Consider the following 25,791-nt stretch of genomic DNA (forward strand, 5'->3'; position numbering starts at 1 on the left):
AGCTCAATGGGGCTACTGCTAATGCTGGGGGTGCACGCTGCCTCTATATTGGCTGCTGCAAAACAAATAATACTATTTTTGCTTTTCTTCATAAAAGCAAAAATCCTCTTCAGATTTCTCTTGATTAGGAACACAGATACTGATATTAGGTCTTTCATAAAAGTGAAGTGTCATAATACAAACTTTCAAATAGCGGGGGTTACCTGTATATGGTTATATGGCCCCCATTCTGCAGGGCTGTAGGGACCAGAAGTGTTTTTGGTTGTTTTTATCTCCAGCATCTAGTACAGTGTCTGGCTCATTACACTTCACAGTGCTCATAAGGCTTTGGCCTATAAATATACATGCAAATTTGTGGTTGCCAAAGGCAGAGGGTAGGAGTGGGGAAAATGAGTAATAGGGGACCAAAAGGTATAAACTTCCAGTTAGAAGTAAGTCCTGAATTGGCCGGATGGCTTGGTTGGAACATCATCCTATATACTAAAAGGTTGCCCTTTGATTCCCTGTCAGGGCACATACCATATTTTTCAGACTATAAGACATATCCCCTCCCAAATTTGGGAGGAATAATGGTTGTTAATGCTGCTGTTGAATTATGTTTAGATTTACATTGTGAAATATTATGTTATTTATGTTATTAAATATTTTACCACATTTTTTGCTTCAAAATTTTTTTTCCTATTTTCCTCCTCTAAAACTTGGGTGTTATGGTCCAAAACATATGATACCTCATTTGCAGGTTCAATCCCTGATCAGGGCACATAAAGGAGGCAATCAGTCAATGTTTCTCTTACATCAATGCTTCACTCTCCTCTCTCTCTCCCTTCCTCTTTCTCTAAAAATCAATAAAAACATATCCTCAGGGGAGTATTTTTAAAAGAGACAGAGGAAGAGAGAGAGAAGAGATACCAAAAGCCAGGTCTCTCCCCTCCCTGCTGGATAATCATCCTTAGCAAGGAGTCAACTGCTGATGAAAGGGGGATGTTGCTGTGTTTCATGGTGGAACTGCCAGTGCGGATTAGCTCTGGTGCAGGGCATGCTGTCCTGTAACTCATGCCATTCTTACCTATCAGGAATGGCAACAAATAAATGTTTGATTACCAACTATGAACAAGGGGATAGGAAAACAATTTGAAGAACACTTAGTGGGCATAAAATTGGAGGACAGCCTAGCTGTCAAAAGTTAAAAATTCAGATAGTCTCTCCTTCCCACTGCTAAGAATTTTTTATAAAGATATTTATGTAAGACTGTCAGGAGGTACATCTGAGGATGTTCACTGCAGCCTTATTAACATACAATGAATAGATTTCCAAGATATGTTAAGTGAAAAAAGCAAGGTGCAGCACGCTGTATGTAATATTAGCATTTTTGTATAAGTGAAAAACAGGCTACACATAGAAAAATATACAATGTGTATATTCATACAACATTTTCTCTGGATGAATGCACTAGAATCTTTCAGATATCTTTAAAGAGATAAATGTAGTGGGTGGCAGTCAGGGTGGAAAAGTAGACATTGCTTTTCATTTTACTCTTCTTTTCTTATATATGTGTGTTATTTGAATTAGTCAGTAAGGACAACCTAGGCAGGAGGATTTATTGAATTTAAAAAGTCTAATAAATGCAATATATTGTAAGAAACTATTAAAATGATAATATTTTAATAGATTTTGTTATTAATTTCCAAAATATTCTAAAATATGCATTAATAAGGGAATCTGCAATCCTCTAAACCATCCTGGGATTTATACAAAGCTTAAGAAGTCACCATCTATCTAATATCTTTCCATTTATTTGAACAATATCACCATTTCCTGCTTGCTTGAAATTTGCTAAAAAAAAATCGATTTCTTTTTTTATAATTTGGTCAGTGGGTTTCTCTTTCTTTTTATGCCCACCCTATTCTGCAGAAGAACCAAGTCTCTGTCCTCATCTAGTCAGGAAGTTCAGAAAGGGCCCTGTTGGCTCTCAGGTGTGAAGTGGCTGAAATGGAGTCATAAAGTCACACAGGGTTCGTTTTACTCATCTCAAGACAAAACCCCAGAATGCCCTTTTTTCCTCCTCAACTTGAAATTCCAGTCAATGCCTTCTTAATATATGGCTTTGACCGTATTAATTCTCTGTTTCCTGGGCTTTCCGCCAGGCAGACTTGTAGACTCCTCTGCTCTCAGGACTCAGAGCCGCCTGAGTGAATGAGCAGAATTACTTCTGGGAGTCTCTCCTAGCAGCTTCCTCTTACCATGTCCCTGTCTGTTTGACAGTAACTGCTCCTCCCTCTGGCTTTGTCGGGCTCCTCTGGGTGTCCTGAGAGCCCAAATCACTTACTACCTTCCCTCCATTATAATTCTTCAATCCAGGACCAAGGCCCATCAGCTCCACCCAGCTTTTAGTATTTAAAAACAACAATAACAAGCTAGGGTAGAGGAGGTCTGCTATTTCATTTGTTATATACCTTTGAAAATCTCTTATGAGCTACTCTTAGATGATTTAGAGAAAATGTTATCCCTTAAAGGAAAATGAAATTTCCTCTGAACCCTATGGTGTTAAGGCTCTATCCTGAGCCCAAATAGCATTAAAAACAAAAATTAAGCTTGGAAGACCTGTTCAAGGTGCTCTATTTAGGCAGGGGTACTGCTGGTAAGGACTTAATCAGTTTCTCCAGATATTTGGGACACGAAATGGATTTCAGGCTCTTTCACAGCTATTTGGCTGGAACAAAAGATGCTGGAGGTGCAGGAACTCTGAGAAAGAATGCAGTCAGGGGGGTATAAAGGAGAAGGGGTGATGTTTGTGTTCTTTGGAGGAGCTTGACCTTTCTCTCCACTGCTTTTAATGCTTTTCTGTTCAGAGCTCAAAATTCAGGAGAGCTTAGAAATCTGAGGTTTTATGCTGGATGCCCTGTTCCTTCCCAGGAATCTTGTTTTTTACATTGTTCTATTCCTGGGTAAGTGAAGTCCTGTTCTGAGCTTTCCTTGCTTGAGAAGAATAAAGACAGCTTCTTTTCAAGATCATTTATAAAGTTCTCTCTCAAGTAAGGAGTATGCGCTGAACTCAGCAGATGTCCAAACATTTGGGGGTAGTGGAAGGTGCTGAAAAAAGGTTTTAAATTAACCTGGTCTTATGGATTTTTTTGAAGTTTTGAAGACTATATACCTATATGTGTGTATGTTATATGTATGGATGTGGGTGTATTTGTATCCTCATGCATGTATAAGATAGTGAATAAACAACCACTAGTGGAGTGTTAAATTTATTAAACAATGAGGCTGTTAGTCTGAGGTAGCTCTAAGGCTGTGGTGGACCAGGTAAGCAAACCAGAGTCTAATCCTGTCAATGCCTGAGGCTAACACAGTTGAAACCTAAGGATAACCAATTACAAACAGCCAATTATGCTTTAAGCTATGGCTAATCAATAATTTCCTTGTTTTCCTTCTGTCTTTTCTCTGTAAAAGCCTCTCTCTAGTTCCTGTTGTTGGAGTGTTCCAAACTACTTCCAGTTTGGCACTGTCTGATTTTAATCAATTTTTGCTGAAATTAACTTTAAATTCTTAATATGCCTCAGTTTATCTTTTAGGAAGAGATTTGTAACCGTAAAGAGTGATGACCAATTTTATCACAGCTCTGTTTATCCTTCCATTATATTTACTGATACCTGCTGGGTATATAAGCAAGACTCTATTATGAAATCTAAGACTGACATTCAGGCATATTTTTGAAGAGTCAATCATTTAATTTATTTTATGATTCTCAAGTAACCTAATTTAGTCTAAGCACTTAAAACATAGAATTAGGGGAGAAAGATTTGCAAGGTATAAAGGGTAAATTTAAACTTTCTGACTGAAAGCTCCTGTTGATAACACTTGCAGAATGGTAAGCATGCTAACTACTATAGGCTTTCGTGGAATGCCCCCCCAGCACCTTTCACCACTAGCAGTGGGGAAGGCACCGGTGGGGGTCAATCTGAATTTGTTCTGTGCCTTTGCACAACTTTCTATAAGCTACATTTTTCAGTGAATGCCACTGCCATCTTGTCTACTATTTATCTCTTCTCTGAGCTGTTAGGTAGAGTTTTAAATATCCCATTTAGTTGGTACCTGCTTGTAGCTTCATTGTATATAGAAGGAATAGTATGAATTATATTGGAGAAGTAGTGAGTGGTAGTGTTCATGGACACATTTTTGGTCTTCACTGTTGGAGACAATGAAGAGTATATGGTCTTTAGCTGTGACATCAATTATATGGTCATCCCATTTATAATTTTACAAATATGCTGTCTTTGAATCATATTCATTAGTACATAAGCACTGAGGTGGCTTTTCCCTAGTGATGATGAATTCATGCTGATCCAAGCACTCTTTCTGAGTCTTTTGTGTGCCCAAGAACTTTCATTTGTAGATCAAAAGTAAACTTGGCTATAGAAATACCATGAGAGTATTTTTTAAACCTAAGTCGAATTACAGTTTTTGTTTTGTTTTGTTTAATTTGTTACTATGTGGGCAAAGGTATAAAACTTAATTTAAAAAGGGGTATACAATTGATCACATTTAGTTTTGCTTTTAATTAATTCCCCTATTGAAAAGAATACAAATGCATGAAATTGAGATTGGCCAGAAAATTTAAGACATAGCTCTTTGAGTTCTGACTTCTTTCTTAACCCCAGTGTATATTTCAGCTCCATCTGGATTACCTTCACTCATTTCAAATTCAGCATTTCCAACAGCAAAGTCCTGATCTTCTTCCTGAGACCTTCACCTATACTCATCTTCTTGGTCTCTGATGTACTTCCCAAGCTGGAGTTTTCCTGATCTCCTTCCTCTCCTCCCTTGTAGCAAGTCAGCCACACTTGTGTCCTATCAACTTGCCCTGTCAAATGACTCCTTGCTTCTCCTTCCACTCCAGTGTTCTGCCTTAATTCAAGCCTCATCATTTCTCCCAAGCAATTTCTACCCAGATCTGCCTCCTCTGGCTTACAATGTAAAGTTCACAGTCTGGCTTGGTGTACATGGTTCTTCCTTATTCATTCTTACCCAGCATTAACCCCATCCCTACCACCTGTGTTCACACAAAGTCCTTTTTACATTCCTTGGAAGCCTTTGAAATGGCAATCTTGCCTTCTCAGCTGAGCGAGTATTAATTCACTGTTTAAGAAATGGCAAAATGTTGCCTTCATTTTGCCAGAGTAGGTGGGCTCTCTGACCCCACCTACTGAGTTAGTCCCTGTAAGTGACATCCATACCTCTCTCAAACAGGGTAATTATCTGCTTGTCTTTCTCTCTAGAGATTATATTCTCACCAAAGGCAAGGTCATGTATTCATCATATATTTCTAGCAATCAGTCAAGTGTCTGGTAACCAATAGGATCTCAGATGTTTGCTGAATAAATGAGTGAGTGAATGAGTGAATTGAACCTGTGCCCTAGGATATGGTAGCAGCATATTCTAAGCAACTGAGGCACTTCCCCTGAACAAGGACTAGCTGCAATAGTGTATGACTTAAGTAAATATTAGAGATCTAGTTTTACTCTTGAATGTGTGTAGTTTTGGCCATCTAGTCTTTCTTCTCAGTGCTTTTTCTTCTGCACTACTCAATGTGCATCCCTGCTCTCTCTCACCTCTGCCCACCCTACCCCACACACACATACAACACAAATTTTCTCCTTAGTGTATCTCCTTTATTAATAGCCTTCCCTGACTGATGGCAGAATTTTGACCACTACCACCCAAATTGTCAGCCTCAATCCTTGCTGTCCTTTCCCTCAGGCCTGGTGTCAGGACACCACAGTTCTTATTTTTCTAAATGATGCCCATCAAAGAGCTCTGCTATTAAAAGCAATGGGGCACATTATTCTCTAAAAATCTCTCAATCACTACCACCTCTATCCCTGCCAGATAATCTCATCTGACGGTGGAGTCCACCGCAGTATTTTGGGCTGACTGCTCTGTGTTGTCTTCCGAAAGCAGCTTGAAGTCCCCCATGAACCCAGTCTGCATGCAGACAAAACAACAGGAAGCCTGGGTGGCCAGGCTGCACTGTGCTCCTTCTCCAGCTGTGCTGCTGATCCCAGGGTTTGGTAGTCAGGTGAAAGGCAGCCCTCAGAGCAGCTCTCAGCCTGATTAGTCTGGCAGTCTTACTTCCTCCAGGTGAGCTTATGAGAGGGAAGCCCCTCGTACTTAAGGAGAGTGTGAGATAAGCTGGTGACGAATCCTCCTGTTAAAATTGAGTGCAATAAATTCATTGTGTGACATGATGATAAAGTTTGATAAATAAGGAGGTGTGGAGGTGGGATTCTTTTGAAGTAGAAAACAGTAAACATAAAAGCTCCTGTGAAAACTACCCATAGATTGAGAAATAGCTGCTTATTAGCATTATAAGATATTTCCAGTATGGGGAGTGAATGGATCTGCTTTCTTCCAGTGCTCCATCACACATTTGTTTATTCTGTGTGCTTATTTTAAAAATTGTGGCACCATGTTTTGTTCTTCTGTGCAGATTATCCTATTACTCTTTGACATTCTTTGGACACCTGGAAGATTTGGAAGAGCTTTAATGTCCTTTTTTATAATAGAGACTTGGAAATCACTTAAGAATAATTCACATTTGATAGAGTGTTAGCATTTATGAGAAAGAAGCTAATTTTAACTGTGTGCTTTTCTAACTAATATTTAGAAGTTTGTGTTTAATCATATGGTTACTTCAGTGGTATAATTTCCTTAATCCCATGCTTACTAGACCTATAACTGTTTAAGCAAGACTGAATCTGTAGTTGGTTGGCCCTACCCATAACATTCACTACTAAGAGCCCCCATCCCTTTCTCTTTATAGCTTTGGTCACAACCCCTCAACATTTATCATTCCAATAGCACAACTCCTACAAGCCACAGAAGTTCTAAACGAAGTCAAAGTGATAGCAAACATCAAGGGGTTTGGGAGCCTGTGGGAAGGAAGCCTTATGAAAGAGAAAATAGAATGACAGACAGTGGTACATGGTCCTGATGAACTATGGAGGGTGCTACATGGTGTCAAAATAAGATCTGCATGCCAGTGCTTCAGGAGCAGCGAGCCTTGGTCTGTCTTGATTTGGAGACAGTGGCTCTTTGTCCCTGCCAGAAGACTGGAGAGCTGGATGCATGGGGTGCAACAGGGGAAGAAAAAGAAGCCATGGAGTAAAAATGGCCCTGAGATTGTGGGGAGATATGACACAATGACTCATTGCCCCAAGTTAGAATTTGTACACAGTAATGTCTTCAGAGGGCTACATGTGACTCCTTCAGATGGAGCCCAGAGGAGAAAAAGATCTATGTTTGACTCTTCCTCATTCAGCCCAACTTCACTTCTGAGACCCCAACCAAGGCATTGCATTGTCTGTATATCTATATCTGTATGCCAATCCCAGTGTCCATATCATCTATAGATACAGGTAATATAGACAAACTAAGTCACATTGTTAAACAAGGTAAAGAATGCTTGAATGCAGATGTCCATAAACTATTCCCAGTATATTTAGCATTTGTTTTAATTTAAAGTTGTGGAGACAGACTTGAAGAGAGACATCCCCAACCTTGCTAAAATGTAAGTACAAAAAGGCACAAATTGGATGGATATTGATGATGTTATTTCTACTGTGACATCATCCATAGACTCCTAGTGTCTTTGCTTTGCTTCCCTAAAGTGATCACAACATAAATTACTTGTCTTGTTTGACTTCCTTGTTCACCAAAGTTGAGCAGATTGTGGCCGTTTTCAACGCTTCTACCAGACAAAAAGCTTGGGACCATTTCTCGAAAGCTCAGCGCAAGAACATAGACATTTGGCGAAAGCATTCTGAGGTTGGTGATTTTATTATTACTTTTTAAACACCATCACACAGCTGGATTGGCAGAGAATAGTGTGGCTGCAGCCACTATGGTTTTTGTTACAGTGGGCAGTCACCTCACCATTGTCCTGTCTCATTGTCACCTCCAAATCCAGCTCAGATTTGTTCCTCACCTGGGAACAAATGCTTAGAAGGGAGAAAAGAATGTCTCCATTAATAGTAAAGAGCTCAGAAATAAACCAAGACACTTTGCCTAATGGTTATGAAGTAAAGTGGATTAGAAAACAAAAAACTAGCTTTTAATAAATACAGAGGTTTTTTGTTTGGGTTTTTTTTTTTTACTGTTCTACAACATGATGATAATAATACTTTGTTCTTTGGGCTAGAAATGGCAAGTGTGCCTCTCATCCCACATTTTCTCATCATTAGCAATGCCTCAGTCCCCTGTGCTAGCCTGTAAATTAAATCACACCTCTCCTAGAACAAAATTCCTCAGGGCAGTGAACAGCCAGGCTGGCCAAGTCTACCCTTCCGCATCAATGCATATGTGAAGTGTGAGTATTAACCCCAAGTAAAGAGTCCAGAACTTGACCTTCTTTGCCACCTAGAAGGGCCAAAATGTGTCATAAGTCATTGGTCACCAGCTGTTATTTTTAACTCCACAGTGTAGTGTACGCTTTGAACCTGTGCCTTAAAAGTAAGTATACTGTCTTTGCTTCTTCTTTAAATGAGAGAATGTCTTTCATTTGGATGCCTGTCCATCTCTAGCATGTTGCTATCAAGGTTCTCTAAATGACATTCCCCTTTTTCAAAATTCCAAACTTAAAGAAGGTAAGGCTTATTTATTTAATGATTTTGGCTCACACTTGTAAAATAAGTGTTTTACATAGAGTTTGAAGAACCACAAAGTACCATGATATCAATCATTTGGGTAGCATTTTAAGTGCCCATTAACTAATGCTAAATTACAGTTGAATTCCAATGGCACTAGATATAATATCCACATGAATACCAAATGAATTCTTTATTATCACTGTTATTATGGCGAATACCAAATGACTTCACAATAATGGGACACTTAAAGTGCTAGTGTAATTTATTGTTAAAAAGGACATTTTTTTATTTTGTTCACAAATGACTAAAAAGGTGGTTGGTGAGTGATGAGTTCTGTCCCTCTGCTCAGGATTATGAGTGAGGAGGAGGTGGGATTTCTCTTTGATTTTTCAGAAGCCAGAAAAACAAAATATGCTTCCCTAGTGCTCCCCCAGACAATGGCTCCATACCAGAGTCAAGGCTGATTTTCAGGAGGAAAGAGCCCTTGTTAATTACAAAATTTACAAATTGAGGGTTATGAAACAAACTAGAATCCACAAACTATGATTCAGAATTTGGAATAATCTATGAATTGTTTATTTTTTTCTTCATGTAAAAACCAAATGTGATTAAAAGAAATATAAGGGGGATCCAAAAACATAATTTATTTATTAAAAATTGTGTATTTATTCCTATGTGTTTAAGTTTCAGCCACCATCTCCATTTGATGCAATACACCTATTGAGACTTAATTCCACTGCTCAAAACACTTTGGAACTCATTGATCTTGATGCTTTTTAGTGCTTCTGCTGTCTTTTGTTTCACCCCTTCCTCAGCCACATTGGCAAAATGTTTCCCTTTGGGGACTTTTTTCACGGAGGGAAACAAAAAAAAAAAGTCACTCAGAGCAAGATCAGGTGAACAGGGAGGCTGTGACAGGAGGGTCATGATGTTTTGGGTCAAAAACTGCTGAAAACCACCCATCATGAAATGGGCAAATACCTTGAAAGAGTATTAAAAAATATTCATTGAAGCCAACCAAACACAGCCTCTCACAACATGACCAGCTGGTGCACTGATACAGATGGGTTTCTAGAACACTCACCTAGTGGGGGAAGCCTGTACTTCAAGGGTCCCCCTCTCCAGAAGATAATTATATTTTGTGGGGATCACCCCTCATATTAAGAGTGGCATGATGGTGAGTAAACCTGTGCATAAAATGGCTGTCCTTAGTAGGTGAGTGTCAGCAAAGAGCAGTTACTGATCTAAATCACACTTCCTGCCACATCTGGTTCCCTTCTCCTGGCTTCCTGGACTGGGGTTGGGGCTGTCCTCCCACCACCAAACAGGACACACAGGGCTTCCAGCTTTCCAGCTTTGTTCCAAGGAAGCCTGTTTGCTTGCCCCTGCTGAGGGGTAGAAGTGGACAAGGTCCTGAGAGGTGCTCCTGGAAAGGGTCTTTCTGACTCCCTGCAACTCCTACCACATCTTCTGATATACTAGAAAATAGAATTGTAAATTACTTTTTTATTTTCTCTCCTACACGTCACTTAATTGATTAAGTAACACTTGGTAGTTTAACATTGTGAATGATTTCTCAGTTGCATAAGCTTGATAATTGGCTTGATTTTTTTCCGCGTTCCCATGTACAGCACCTGTTAATTATCTGCAACACCTTTACAGACTTATTAGAGAGTACTAGTGATTTACTACTGTTGAACCAGAGGCACCCTGTGGAAACACCCTCAGGTTTTTTTCCTCCCAATTTTTTTCCTTTCTGCCATCCTTCCCCACAAGAACTGCTGCTGTATAAGTTTGTCATTAATTGTGGGTACTAAACAACAGGCGCTTTCAGACTCATTTATTCTTTCTACCTGACTTTTCTTTGTTTTAAGTATTTTCAGGCCACCTCTTTGGGAATTGGGCCCTTTGTCAGAAAAAAACAGCTGTCCACAAACCTAGAAACTTGCCCACTAAATCACATGTGATATCTGCCTCTGATACCCACTGGTATTATTTAAGGCAGGATTGGCACCTCCTTTCTACCGGGTGTCATGGTCATATAAGGAAACATGAGCCATCAGCCTGGTGGCCTTTAAAGACTGCCCTGTGAGAGGTGTCCTTGTCCTAGGAACCTGCCCCTCTACCTGTCCTCTGCAGTGGTGACTCCCAGGGTTCAGATCTGACCATGCAAATACTGTTAGCAATAAATATTTGCCTTCCCATCACACTATGCCTAAAATGTGTGCACTATGCAGAGAGACAATTGAGAGAACCTGTAACATGGACTAATATGTGCACATCAATTGAATGGGCCCTGGAACTATGCTTAAAGTCATACCATGAATGTTAGGTGCTATAGTACACTTTCAAAGGTTTATTTATTATAAAGTGAAATTATTTTAATTATATGACTTTTATTTAGAGACTTCAATTTAAATGAAGTAAAAAAAAAGGAAACACAGCCCTGTTTTTTTAGGATAGTACATATAAGAGAACAAAACAGATAAGGATTTACAAATATATGTAGATTGATACACATGATGATATCATTATTTAACAAATGATTACAGTGTCCTGATTTTTAGACATAGCTGTAAAAGATGTATTCTGGAATTCTTGTTATGAGTTTTCACATGCACACTTGCATTCAGAAATCCTTAATTATTGTACTATTCTTCCCTGTTTGTGTGTGAGTTGACAAAGGCTCAAAGACATTAAATGCCTTGACTACAGTCACTCCTCTAATAAGTGGAGAACAGAAGATATGATTCCAAGATCTTAAAGTGATGCTAAAACAATGATCACACCAAAAACAATAAACTCTACATAATAATGCGAAACACCAAAAAAAGGAAGGCATCTGTTTATTATGTTGTCCTCCAACATTTATTTTAAGGTTACCATTTGGATATCTGAATGGTGTGTGTGTGTTGATCACACATGGGCACAGGGGCACATGCAGGGGAACTATTTTACATGAAGAATAGTAGCAGCCTAGATTTTCAACTTAGAGAACCAAGTGCCTAGCGTGAACTAAGTACCTTACATGCATTTATTTTGTTCTCAAAATTATAATTCAGTGACTTAACTGAATCTTAAGAGATATGAAGAAACATTCTTAAAGTTACACAGTAGGTCAGTGGTAGACTGGGCCTTTTGAAAGTTCCCCTGTTTGTATTCCTAATCCTTAGCTGTGAGCCCCTCCTGTGTGCCAGTCATGGTGATAAGTATTTCTGTGTAGTTCTCACAAGAGCCCTACTGGGTAAATGTTACCATCTCCTTTTCTACAAATGTGGAAATGGATACTTAAGAGATGAATAATTTGCTGAGGAGCTCTTGACCAGTCACTAATGAGCAAAAATTTATCCAAAGTCTGAAAAAAGTCTGCCTCCTATACTCCTGAGAACTTTGCCCTACATTAGGTGGGGCCACCTTTGGGAGGGAAAAAACTGCAGATTCTAAGTGGTCATATGTCAGCCATAATACACTGAAAGACCCTGGGGAAAAGTTACTGACGTTCATGTATTCTTAACTTTCAGGAGCTCCGGAATGCTCAAAGTGAACAACTCATGGGCATCCGCCGTGAGGAAGAAATGGAAATGTCAGATGATGATGAGAATTGTGACAGCCCCACTAAAAAAATGAGAGTTGATGAATCAGGTAATACCAATAACTGCCACATATTCGTGAGGCATTGTAATGATCTTCCTAATCCCAGATGTGGCATATATATGGGGAAATGACCACATAACTCATATTTATTTGAGTTATACCAAACTTTCACCTCTGAGTGACTCTGCCTTTTATAAATAGAACTTTAAATTTCTTCTTAGGAATATAGTAATTCAAATTGTTCCAGTTACTTCTTTACACATAGGTCTAGAGCCATTATTTTTTCAGGGATATTTGCTTATTCCCATAAAAATCCTTTTCCAGAATTATGGTAGCCACTGCTGATGTTGAAATATAGATAAAATGTAGTTTCAGTCAGTATACTTCTGTCAACAACTGAACCTAAAAAAAACAAAAAGAAACTAAGCAAACAGCTGTAACAGGAACAGATTCACAGAAATGGAGATCACGTGAAGGGTTATTAGCAGAGAGGGGAAAGGGGTAAAAAGGGAGAAAAGGTACAGGGAATAAGAATCTTAAGTGGTAGGTACAAAAGAGACAGTGGGAGGTTAAGAATAGTTTGGAAAATGAAGAAGCCAAAGAACTTATATGTATGAACCATGGACATGAAGTAAGGTGGGGGAATGATGGTGGGAGGTGGAATATAAGGTGGAAGGGAATAAAGAGGAGAAAAAATGGAACAACTGTCATAGTGTAATCAAAAAAATACATGTAAAATAATTGCTTAATCCTTAAAGAACCTTTCTAGCCTCTGAGCCAGCATGCTAAAGAATAAGACTTTTTTCCAATAAACTAGTGCACCTAACCTGTAATCAAAGGGTTGGCTCATTTCGCATTACTCTTTTTTTTTAAATATTTTATTATTTATTTATCTTTAGAGGGGAAGGGGGGAAGGAGAGAGGGAGAGAAACATCAATGTATGGTTGCCTTTTGTGCATCCCCTGCTGGGAACTGGCCTGCAGGGAACCGGCCTGCAACCCAAGCATGTGCCCTGACTGGGAATCGAACCGCGATCGTGTGGTTCGCAGGCCCGCACTCAATCCACTAAGCTACACCGGCCAGGGCTCGCATTACTCTTGAGTGGTAAAAGGCAGAGAAGCTCAGAATGAACCATGGCTCCTGCACTCTGTGCTATCTGAAATGCTGATTTAAAACTCTGTCCTTGAATTGTGTATATGTAAATTCCTTGGTGTTGTAAAAGCATTCCAGGAAAAGGCTCACTCACACACAGGAGACACCAAGGGAGACTGCTTGTCAAGATGAAGAATGTTGTTTATAGGGCTCAGTAAGAAAGAGAATTGCCACTGTTGCCAAAAAGGACAATTGGAGGGGGGACATAGATTTGATCTGTCTCCTCAAATGTCATAGTAAATAAAATACTTACCTGTCCCACGTTTTTTAACAGAAAGATTCAGGTGACCAGAAACAGAGGACTTTTGCTAATTTGTTGGCAGAAATCCAAATCAAGATTTTAAAAGGCTCAAGTCGTCCAGGCTGCCAATGGTCATGAACTTTCTGTTTCTCCAGGGCCTTCAGAGAGAATGCCAGAGGCCTAAGTGATGACTGCAAGCTAACCTCCTTTCCCCAGGCATATCAGAAGGCAGCTTCATTTCCTTAGAGCAGTGGTTCTCAAAAGTGTGGCCCTCAGTCCAGCAGCATCAGAATCACCTAGGAACTTACTAGAAACATAAATTCTCAGGCCTTACTCAAGACCTGCCGAATCAGAAGTGCTCTTGGGAGGCGAAGGTGCAATCCAGCAATCCCCATTGTAAATTCCCCAAGGAGTCCTGCAATGTTTGAGAACCACTGCCCTGGAAAATGTGGCTTTTATCCTCAAATTTCATTCATTTAAATCTTTTAGAAGCTTAGCAGAAGAGAAGGCACCATGCCACTGTTCTTTGAAACCATATATCCTTTGTCTGAAAAATGAGCCTAGCATTTGTGTGTCACCGTATGCCTCATCTTACGATGACATCAGGTTGCTCAGGACCACTTGATTATTGGGTTTGGATACACTTATATGAGGAAACTGCCTTCCTTACCACATTGCCATTCTGCAAATCTTCAAATATTAAAAGAAAAGAGCAAATGTTAATGTGAATTTCTTAAATTCAATGCAATCTTCCCATGAAATATAATTTTTTCTCTAAAAAGCTTTCATCATTCTCGAAGTTTCTAAATGAGGGACAGGTTTATAGAAAATTTTAATCCTTAATGTTCTTAATAAGGTAAGTATGGGAGAAAAAATTGAGTTAAGCAGGCATTTTTATTTAAACCTGTGGCTTTTTTGGGCAGAAACAGTGACTACTTTTTAAATAACCTATCAATTTCCCAAGTAAGAAATGTGTTTAATTTCTTAGCCTGCATAGGATAGGGCCAGAATAATGACTCAGAACAGTCAGCTCCCAAAGGGGAATCTCACTGACCATGGTAGCAAGCATGTACCTGCAGGATCAGCCCCTGATTTCTGCTGCATAAAATCCACAGAGAGGCTAAGGACCTCTCCCCTATCAGGGACCCCAAGGTCCTCTGGGAAAGTTTGACCAAACCCTCATCCCAGACCTCTCTTCATTTTTTCCAGTCATCTGGAAGAGCCTGAAGTGGGACCTGAACTTTTAGAAGCTTTCACCAGGCTTGTTAGTTGGTCAGGAGAATTAATGAGCACAACACAGTGCATGTTCTGTACTGAGTGCTGAGGCAAAAGATGAAAGAACTGGAGTTCAAATGCCAGACCCCCAGGAGTTCAAAGTCTTTTTTGTGCTTTTAAAAATGAGATGGACCAGAGAACATGGCATGTGGTTTATGAGGAAAGCTCAGGACTGATTAGAGGGAAAGGAAAGCAACTAACCTTTTTTATTCCACTGGGCCCTGGAGATCCCGCCGAAAGGCAGCAACTGTTTTTCTTTCTGCCTGCATGCTGGGCACACAGCCTGAGAGCAGTCTTCCCTTCTGGTCTTTTGACCAAGCTTGAGACAGATCTGCTGCTTGCAGTGGGTTAGAGGGCTGAGGCTCCATAACTAGAGGGGAAACACTCCTTTCAGTGCCACCTACTTACGTGATGCAGCAGTAAATTTAGGTACGAATTTGCATCTGTCAGGCACCTGTGAGCAGTCCTCTCAACATGTATCTCTAGTTCACTGACAGGGGAATTGCCAAATGCTGAAATAGAAGTAAAATTCTCTTTTAAAGAAAATCCCTTGCTCTTTTCCTTTCTGCTAAAACAGCAAGATTTTTGCCTTGCACCCCTGAGCAGTAGTTGACCCAGGCATCCTAGGAAATTCTGGAGTGACTTCCTCCTCTGGGCCTCCTGCCTGGGCACGGACTATGCTGAGGCCACTCCCATGGCTTGAGTTTGGTCCACCAGCATTGACTTTCCTCTTCATTTGTCTCCGAGAACAAAAACTACATGCACAGTTTTATTTCTGAGGAGGAGCTGGAGATAACTGGTTTTTAGAGAAGGCACAATATGTTATGTAAGGACTTGTATGATACCTTGGGTTTAATTCTTTAAAAAAAATTAAAATTGTTCAAAATATCTCTGATCTTCCAGTTATAAAGAATATTTTATTGTAGTTTTGCTTTCCATCACACAATAATTTGCAGTGTGTCTTTGGCTGGAGTTCCCCAGTACTGCTATAACCACAGTATAATTCTGGAGAGCCTGTTCACTGTTGTTCCTCATCAGCTGAATCTTAAAGGGGGAGAGGAGTTCGTTGGAGCAAAACTAAGATACTGATAAAAATGAAAATGAGTTTTGTTAATACATTTGAAAACCAAGACACATTAATTGAAACGTTTATTCAAGAAGATTGACATCCTGTTCAGAAGCCTGTGAAGATCATTTTTGATAAAAATTCAAATTTATTGTTGCATGGTCTGCCTCCTACTGGAATCAAGCCAAACTTTAAAAGCCAGATATCTATTACTTCTTGTCCCTCTCAATCTCCTTCTTTCTCTCTTTTTTTCTTTTACCCCTCCCCCTCCCCAGGGTGGCAGTGGGGGTGGGGCAAAAAAGCATAAGGAAGGGAGGACACAAGAAGTCTGTCTGGGATTGTAAGGCTTCAATGACAGAACTGATTAGTTTTCCATATTGTGAGAGTTGAATGAATCAGTACATGTAAAACCATCCTCATAGTGTTGAGCACATATTAAGTAGTCAGTAACTGTTAACTCTTTTCATTATCTTAGTCATCCTCCAGCATCCGACCCTCAGCTTTTCAACAATAACTGCTCAACTAAAGTAAGGGTTAGCAACAGGGGAGTGGGAGAAGGAGAAGGGGGGAGAAGGTACAGAAAATAAGTAGCATAGACCATAGATGGAAAATAGATGGGGGGCAGGGTAAGAATAGTAGGGGAAATATAGACTCTAAAGAACTTGAGACACGTGGTGATAAACTAAAGGGGGGAATGGTGAAGGAGGGGTATGCAGGGTGGAGGGGAATGAAGGGGGGAAATAGGACAACTGTAATGGCATAATCAATTTAAAAAATTAATTAATTTAAAAAAAGTTTGTTGACTTCAATTGCATATTCCCATCTTCTGGTCTTTATTTTCTTGCATTTGTTCCATTAGTTGATAAGAAGATGGTAACCCTAAAAATATTCATTTTAATTAAATTTTAATTCATTTCCCCCAAACAGTCTGAACTTCTATGCATACAAAATTAAGTGTCACATACTTGATAGGCTATATCCCAGAAACCTGAAACTCAGCATCATCATAATTAACCAAATGTTGTCAAGTACCTTCTTGTATTCAAGGCACTATGGACTGACTAGGACATGTGGGGAGGATAAGACACAGTCTACCCTGCCCTCAAGGGTATAATATGCTTTTAGAAGAGAAAAAAATAAACATTTTAAGTTAATAAAAACACAATGTCTAGTGCCAAATATGTTCTAAAGCCACTAATTTAAATTCAGTATGAACCAAGTGAACATCACTACCCACTGTATGTACCTCATCCAATATTTAGTGTGTATACAGTATGCACTGAAGATAAATTTTACAAGAGTAAAATGAATATATCCCTTGCTTGACAGACAACCCTTAATACCATTCCATAATGCACAAATATTCTTGGATTTTCATAACAACCAATTTAAACTCTGAGTTCTTTAGGGGAGCAAATACTCTTTTAATTATGAAGAGTGTTTTCTGGGTTGTTGATTTTCCATGGACACTCACCATAACACAGATACGGACTTTAAAAAAAATTCAGTAAGAAGCCATTTGGAAAGATTCGCCAAATCTTTCAGTTAACTGAGTCAAATTCAGTACTAATAATTAAGTTTAGTTGGAATTAGCAGTATTGTCTATCTGATTAGTTTTATACTCAGTAGCTTCCAGTAGCTTGAAGCTTTAGGTTAAAAAAATCAGTTATAATAAGGCTCTCTCTGGCTATCTCCTTGATGTCTTTGAACACCAGCACTGCCTGTTTTTCTGATTTAATTCTGCCTGCTTAGGAGTGCTTTTTAAAGACAAAGGATGCCCAATGTGGAGGTTACAATTAGGCAGGAGCCTAAGAGGCTCACTGCCACCCCCAGCACCTGATTGGACACAGGAGAACAGGGCCACTGGATGAGAGCTCAGGGTGTAGCTAAAGGGACCATTTCACTCACAGTAGGTAGAAACATCCCATGAATGAATGAATGAATGAATGTGATCTGAGCAGGCTTATTCTAGAGTTGTTGGCAACTTGTCAGACTCACACTCAGAAAGTGAGACGGCTGGGTCTGCAGCCACTTGCCACAGGGTGGAGCTCTGGGCGCCAGCAGACTTTGAGGCAGGCAACCAGGCAGTGGTGAGAGGAAGCTGGGAAGCATAAGCCCCTTATAGACTTCTGTTTTCAGATGTAAAGACAGCCTAAATGAGAAATCCAGCATTGGTGTGTGTCTATCAGCGACCACCAAGTTAAAGACATGCATTTTTTATCAATTGCTAAAGAATATCTTCTGGAACACAAATGCCTAACAAGAAAATGTGATTAATTAAAGCTAATACGACTTAAAGATGATGAAATAAATCTTCCAAGGTGGGCTGAGTAGCCTTCTTCATTCCTAAATTGCTGAAATAGAGCTTCATTTACAAGGAAGAAAGGCTTTTTCCGTTTCTTTTTTTCTTGCTAATCTTGCCAAAGAATTCAAATATATGTTTATTTTGGGTATATTTTTTCAGCGCCCTGATTTTATGTATAGTTACAGTTCCCTTTTCATAATGGACATGTTTATGAAGAGTATAAAATCATCTTTTTATAATTGCTTTACCTTTAAATACAAGAGGCAGATGCTATTGCATCGATCCTGTGGCACACGGTTCCTCGGTAATGGAGGCACTCCTTCTGCCCAGCCAGACTGTGTATCTGTTTGGTCAATTCACACGTAGAGTCCAAACCATCTTTAAGCTTAGCCTCCTTATAATCTTACTTTTATGTAGCACCTGACCATGCCTTATTCCTGATATATCTCTCATGTATGCACAGATTTTCTATAATCATGTGTTTTATGTAAAATTGATTTATGCTGCTGAAATTGCATTGTGTCAAGGAAAGCACAATTTTCCCCAATACTCTAACCACTCGACTGGGCTGCACCTTCACAAAACAGGTGAGCCTTCACTGTGGTTCTCCAACAATCCACACCTGGTCAGTCTAGCTTGTAGTTAGGTGGGCACTCTGAATGGTTTCCTACTCGATAAGCCAGTACGTCCCCCCACCCACATTTGCCAAGAGGACTCAGGCTCTGTTAAGTCCTGGCTTCTCACCTAGTGACATGAGCTCCTGGAGCCTGGTGAAGGGCTTGAGCTGCTGGGCTGTTGGCAGGCAAAGGAAGTTAGCAGCCAATTTTCAAGAAAAAACTACACAGACCTTGACCTGGGAAGAGTGTAAATGAGTGACCAGTGAATAGCACAAGGTCCTAGTGCAGCTGCCTGTGCACAGCCGTTGGTGCTTGGATTCCCTCAACTGCCAGGAACAAGATGATCTAGATTACAGTTTATTATGTTTTCTGAGCATTTCATTCTGATAAGGGTTGATGCAGGATCACTACATAGGAAAGTAGATGTAATCCTCTTTTCTTAGCAGCAGGCTTTAAGGACACAGGAATATTTATGTAATAAGATGCAAAGTTGCTATGGAAAATACTATAGCAACTTAATATCTTCCCAGAGCCAGGCAGGTACTTGTAACAGCAATCTAAATTTACATTTATTTTAGTGTCATTTTATTAACACTCTTAGTATCTCATTCTGACAGGATGTTAAAATATGTCTTCAGCTTGTATTTGAGCAAAATTAACACAGTGTTGTTAGATTTTAAGTGTAGTTTATATAAGTTCTGAAAAAATCAGAATATTTTTTAGGGAATTTAGATGACAGAATTTGGGTAAGTTTTTAAGTTGTTTTTTTCTTTCCTAAATGTAGGAAATAATTCCTTAGTAGTATTTATTCCTAATTTTTACTTTTAGTTTGTAAGTATTAAGTAGGAATTTCTGGTTGTGAAATAGAGATTATTCTTTTCAACACTGACACAATTCATCAAGTGCTCACCTGTGGTTCTTTGGGCGCTTACAAAGAAAACACTTTTAGTAGATCAGCTCACTGCTCTCTGGCAGCTGTAACATTTTAAACATAAAACCTGTCTTTCACGTAAAAATAATACCTGGTCATTTTGGGAGATATAATGATGGATAATAAAGAGGAAAATAAAACTGTTTTACTCATAACACTAAAACAACTGTGATTTCAAATTTTTTTCTTCTGCACAGCTTAACTATATAAGCATTTTTCTATGTAATTTTAAAAATCCAGACACAGTAATTCTACATGCTTTTGTTTTCATACAGATCTTTTGTGTAACAAGTAAAGTTTTTAAAGCTTCCTTTTTATATGTTAATGCAATAGAAAATTAGAGCAAATTGGGTATGTCCTTTCTGGATCACAGGCCCTTTTGCAGGAAGCTTCTAGAATCGATGCTATAATCTTTGAAGTCATCAAAGTGGATACCTGAGATTATTAAAAGCCTCATAACTGAACCAGTCCTTCCAAAAGCAGCTTTTGGGTTCCTTGAATGTGAGTGTGTGGCAGAGAAACTATAGATATGTAGCTGATTTGGTAGTGAAAAGATAGTATCTATTGATTTTCTTCCATACCTCTCCATCTAAAACTTAAAGTGTGACTTTAACACAGTTTAAGTGGGACATTGGCCAAAAGAATCAATACCAGACCATATTGAAAGATATGCTGTGACCATCTTCTTAGCACAATAATGTACTTTACTCTTTATGAATGTCATTGTCCTAATTCTCCTCTGCTTTCATACTGCATTGTTCATCAAAACACAGCTGGTGACATAAAGCTATTATATCTTGACTCCTAACGCTGCTGCTCATAAGCTCCATTAATCAAAGACCTGAAGGTGCTAAGTCTACTGTATTAATACAGAAAGTGAGGACAAAAAATGTCCTATAGAATTCCAGTTAGCCATACACATTTAGTGCCACATAATTAATGAAAAAAAAAGATAGAATTAATTACTTTCTTTTTCCTGGAAATTCCACTGGTCACTATATGATTCTTATACAGCAGGTCCTCATAGAACATCGTTCTGATCAATGCCATTTTGTTATAATGTCCATGAGAAAAAAAATTCCTGGCCAGGGTTACTGCCTGTGTGGAGTTTACACATTTTCCTATATCTGCTAGGGCTTCTCTGAGTAGTCTAGTTTTCTCTCATATCCCAAAGATGTGCATGTGAGGTGAATTGGTTAAGTGTCTAAATTGCCCCAGTTTGGACGAATGTGTGTTGTGAGTGCACCCAGCACTGGAATGGTGTCCTGTCCTGTCCTGTCCAGGGTTAGTTCCCACCTTGTGCCCTGAGCTGCTGGGCTAGGCTCTGGCCACCTCCACTCTTATCTGGAACAAGCAGGTCGGAAATAGTGATCTCACATGCTTTTATTAATCATCCTTATATGTATATGTAGCTCACATTTATTTCAGTTTTAAATATTAAAGTGTTTAGGCTCCTTATTTAAAGCTCTGGTGATGCTTTTGTGGCTAGAAACAAGCTGCAGGAACTGAACTCCTGTCAGGAGCAATTAGTCTGTGTTACAAGTGATTTTGTCATATGTTGTTTTGTCTAAAGCCACACTTTTTAAGAACATATCAACTATGTTAGGCGAGGACTTACTATACTTAGAAGCCCAGGACATTGAAGTTTATAACAATTAAAAATTATTGAGACTTCCACCAAAATGGAGGCATAGGTGGAGATACTGTGCCTTCTCACACAACCAAGTTTAGAGACAACAAAATTTTAGCAACAGAAAACACAGCCAAAACACAGAAAGCTGAACTTTTCAGAAGTCTGATAACAACAAATTCTTCAGCTGGACCGGTAAGAGGGGCGAAGCCAGTAGCTGGCAGAGTGGGGTTGCACAAGAAAACTTGGTCAGATGGACTCGGGCACGCGGATCCCAGGCGTGGGGTTGCAATGGGCGGACCCAGCGAGGGCACAAGGTGGCAAGCTGAACTGGGTCACATATTTGCTCGCAGATAGACCCAAGAAGGAGTGAGCAGTGAGACGGACCAAGTAGGTCCCGGCCGCGGGAAGCAGCAGAGGGGGCCACTATTGCCCCACTCTGACCCCACCTTCACATATAGCGTCACGACCAGCTACCTGGGTGGCCCTGCCCTGGCAAACAACTAAGGTCTGCTCCTCATACTTAATGGGCGCGAACAGATCAAAAATAGCTCAAGAAGATCTTAAAGCCCCAGAGCCCATAACTCTAAGCAATGAGGAAATAGCAAAATTTTCAGATGCACAGTTCAAAACACTGGTGATTGGGATGCTCACAGAACTGGTTGACTTTAGTCACAAATTAGAGGAACATATGAAGACTAAACTAATTGAAATGAATGGAAATGCACAGGAAACAAACAGTGACAGAAAGGAAATTGGGACTCAAATCAAGGGAGTGGACCAGAAGGAAGAGAAAAATGACCAAAAAAAAATATGAAGAAACAAGAATTCAAAAAAATGAGGAGAGACTTAAGAACCTCCAGGACATCTTTAAATGCTCCAACATCCAAATTATCGGGGTACTAGAAGGGGAAGAGGAAGAGCCACGAGTGGAAAACTTATTTGAACAAATAATAAAGGAGAATTTCCCCAATCTGGCAAAGGCAATAGATAGACTTCCAGGAAATCCAGGAAGCTCAGAGAGTCCCAAAGAAGTTGGACCCAAGAAGAAACACACCAAGCCACATCATAATTACATTAGCCAAGATTAAAATGAAGGAGAGAATTCTAGAAGCAGCAAGAGATAAGGGGATAGTCACCTACAAAGGAGTTCCCATCAGACTGCCAGTGGATTTCTCAAAAGAGACCTTACAGGCAAGAAGGGGCTGGAAAGAAATATTCCAAGTCATGAGATCCAAAGACCTACATCCAAGATTGCTCTATCCAGCAAAGCTTTCATTTAGAATGGAAGGGCAGATACAGTGCTTCTCAGATAAGATCAAATCCAAGGAGTTCATCATCACCAAGCCCTTATTATATGAAATGTTAAAGGGACTTATCTAACAAAAAGAAGATACAAAATATGAACAGTGAAAGCACAGCAAACTCACAGTTATTAATAACCACACCTAAAACAAAAGCAAACTAAGAGGACAGCTAGATTAGGAGTGGAACCATAGAAATGGAGATCACATGGAGGGTTAGCAACAAGGGAGTGTGAGGAGAAGAAGGGGGGAGAAGGTACAGAGAATAAGTAGCATAGACAGTAGGTAGAAAATAGACAAGGGGAAGGCAAGAATAGTAGGGGAAATACAGAATCTAAAGAACTTGAGACACGTGTTCATAAACTAAAGGGGGGAATAGTAGGGGAGGGGTGTACAGGGTGGAGTGGAACGAAGGAGGGGAATAGAACAACTGTAATGACATAATCAATAAAATAAGAAAAAAATTAATTATTATTATAGTAAGCCCTCCCATGTCTAAACAGCTTAAAGACTCTTCTCTTGGTGAATGTTTTTGATACCAGAGAGGGACTAACTACTCAGCAACTCTTCTCAGTTCTATGGCATAATGTGTGAAGCCTTCTGGGAAGTGGCTAGAGCAGGGAAATTTTATTTGACTCCCCATACTAGCAGAGAAGTAGGGAGAAACATTTCTAGAGCAGAAGTTGTAAGGCCAAGCCTATATTAAAGTGGTTCAGGCAGGGTGTTGCAGGTTCTTGAATTAACACACAATGACTTCTAGAGCTGCTATGTCCCAGAGGCCCTTGCTTTCCACTTGGACCACATGGGTCATTGCCACTAGACACAGTTACCTAAATTTTGAGTTTTCAGAATTACTCTAGAAACACATAAATATCTAACACTAGGGTGCTGGTTAATTAATCATGTACATGTACATAGCCTTGAAATAAATCATGTTTTAGAAGACTGTAATGGCATGAAGGAAGGTTCTGCAAAGAAAACCAAAAGTTTATTTGGGGTGTTTAGGGATTCAAATTGGGAGGCACATATTCAGGAGGAACCTGAAATGTGATCTGAGGAGGGAGCAAAAACACAGTGTTTATACTGGCATAACCTATAGGCTTACCTAGTTGATTGGAAAGAAATTGGCATAGACAAAAATAAGTAACATTAGTCTGTATAGGATAGGTTATTATGCTATTTGCTAGGTTGGAGTTCACAGAAATCAGCCTCAGTCTGAGCATGGCAACAGATGTAATCCATCTATGGTTGGCACAGTCTAAAAGTTCATGTGCTATCCAGGTATAGACATGCATAATACCAACTTTCCCAGTGGCCTTCTGGCTCAACTGTAGGACTCCTTGACATTAGTGACTCCATTTCGGATATTTCTGCTCACATAGTAAAAACAGTTACAAAACAATATATATAGGTCATTCCAATTGTGTATGTGTGTGTTATGTTGTACTTAATAATTAGGATATAGTTCAAACGTTCTGAATGGTTATTTCTAGATTGTGTGATAAAAGATTATTTTTGTTTTCTTCTTTGTATATATCAAAAAAATTTTCCACATTATGGTCCTGGCTGGTGTGGCTCAGTTGGTAGGAGCATTGTCCCATAACCAAAAGGTTGCTGGTTCGATTCCCAGTCAGGGCACATGCCTGGGTTGTGGACTTGATCCCCAGCTTGGGTGCATATGTTCCCTGGTTCAGATGCATACAGGAGACAACCAGTTAATGCTTCTTTCTCATATCAATGCTTCTGTCTATCCCTGAAAAAAATGTCCTCTGGTGAGGATTAAAAAACTTGTTTAATTTCTACAATATGTACATGTATTACTTTAAGAACTAAGCTACCATGAATATTAATTTTAAAATTAGGAGAATCTGGTAAAATTCATATTGATAAGGGAATACCACCTGGCCATTTTTAATCATTCAGGAAAGTTCAATCATTCAAAACTAGTGATGAATAGTAACTAGTATCAGATGGACATTTACTGAATCACTGCCTTTTGCTTTAAATTAGGGAATTTCCACATTTAATTTGCCAAAATATGCTTACCTTCCCAGACCATACTGTCGTACCATTTTCTGTTACAATGGCTGACCATATTTGCTTAACTATTTAGTCTAGGATCCAAGATATAATTCAAGTTTTCAACCAGGTAGACATGTTGAATTCTTACTCACAGAGAGATTGGTAATCATGAGTCTCTTCAGATGTAGAAGAGACCTTTAGAAATCATCTTGTATAGTCACCTCCTGCTTTGTACAAATAGAAATATGCAGTTCCACACTGAGAAGTTGTGTTACTTGACCAAGATAGTAAGTAGAAAGTCTAGAACTCAATACCAGTTTCCTTTTTTCCCCAAGCTAATGATTTTTCTATGGCACAACTAAATTTCATGGGGAGGATAAAAGATCCAGAATATTTCAGAAATGTCTTAAGTGTCTTTAGCCAAATAAAATTATCCAAGGATTTTTTAATGCCTGTTATATACATGGCACTGTAATGCTATTTGGAGGCAAAGGTATACTGGGGATCCTTATTACCTTAGAATATTAGTCCAGACAAAGCTGCCCAGGGCTTCTGCTTAGTTTTCCCATTGTTTTTTCTGTGTTTTCTGCTAACTAGTGATGAGCTTCAACACAGGCAGTATATCCAAAAGCTCTTTTTAAGCTGATTCTAACAGATATGCTAACTTTCAAAAATATTAGGAAATTGGCACAATCCTTCTGGTTGAGTGATATGTATTTCCTCAAAAACAATCTTCTCTATGGCATTAAGCAAGAAAAAGAAGAAATGCTCTCCTTTGGTAACCACATACTCTCACAACCCATGTCTTCCATTGCCTAACTCTCCAAAAAGCTACAAAAAATAAGGACATTTCTCAAAACACAGGTGTAGACTAGAAGGTTGATCTGAAATGATTTGAGCTATTAGCCCTTTGATATTCCTCCTCATTTTCTGTTTTCTCTGTATTCCTAGGCCCCAGGGAAGCCTACCTGTCCATCCCCACTTTATTGACTCTACGTCTAATTTC

The 25,791-nt window shown here is 39.3% G+C and overlaps 1 protein-coding gene across 3 annotated transcripts in view; it reads left to right on the forward strand.

Moving 5' to 3' along the window:
• The window catches only part of ENOX1 (ecto-NOX disulfide-thiol exchanger 1), a 700,008-nt gene that overhangs the window by 539,569 nt on the left and 134,648 nt on the right, over positions 1–25,791 (forward strand). For all 3 annotated transcript variants that reach the window (XM_053665398.1, XM_053665399.1, XM_037132222.2), the window contains 2 exons: positions 7,721–7,827; positions 12,170–12,290. In XM_053665398.1, coding sequence (XP_053521373.1) covers positions 7,721–7,827; positions 12,170–12,290 — 228 coding nt within the window. The remainder of the gene's footprint in view (positions 1–7,720; positions 7,828–12,169; positions 12,291–25,791) is intronic.

Source organism: Artibeus jamaicensis, unplaced genomic scaffold (assembly GCF_021234435.1).
Source record: "Artibeus jamaicensis isolate MK-2021 breed Jamaican fruit bat unplaced genomic scaffold, CSHL_Jam_final contig_414, whole genome shotgun sequence".
NCBI classification, from domain to species: Eukaryota; Metazoa; Chordata; class Mammalia; order Chiroptera; family Phyllostomidae; genus Artibeus; species Artibeus jamaicensis.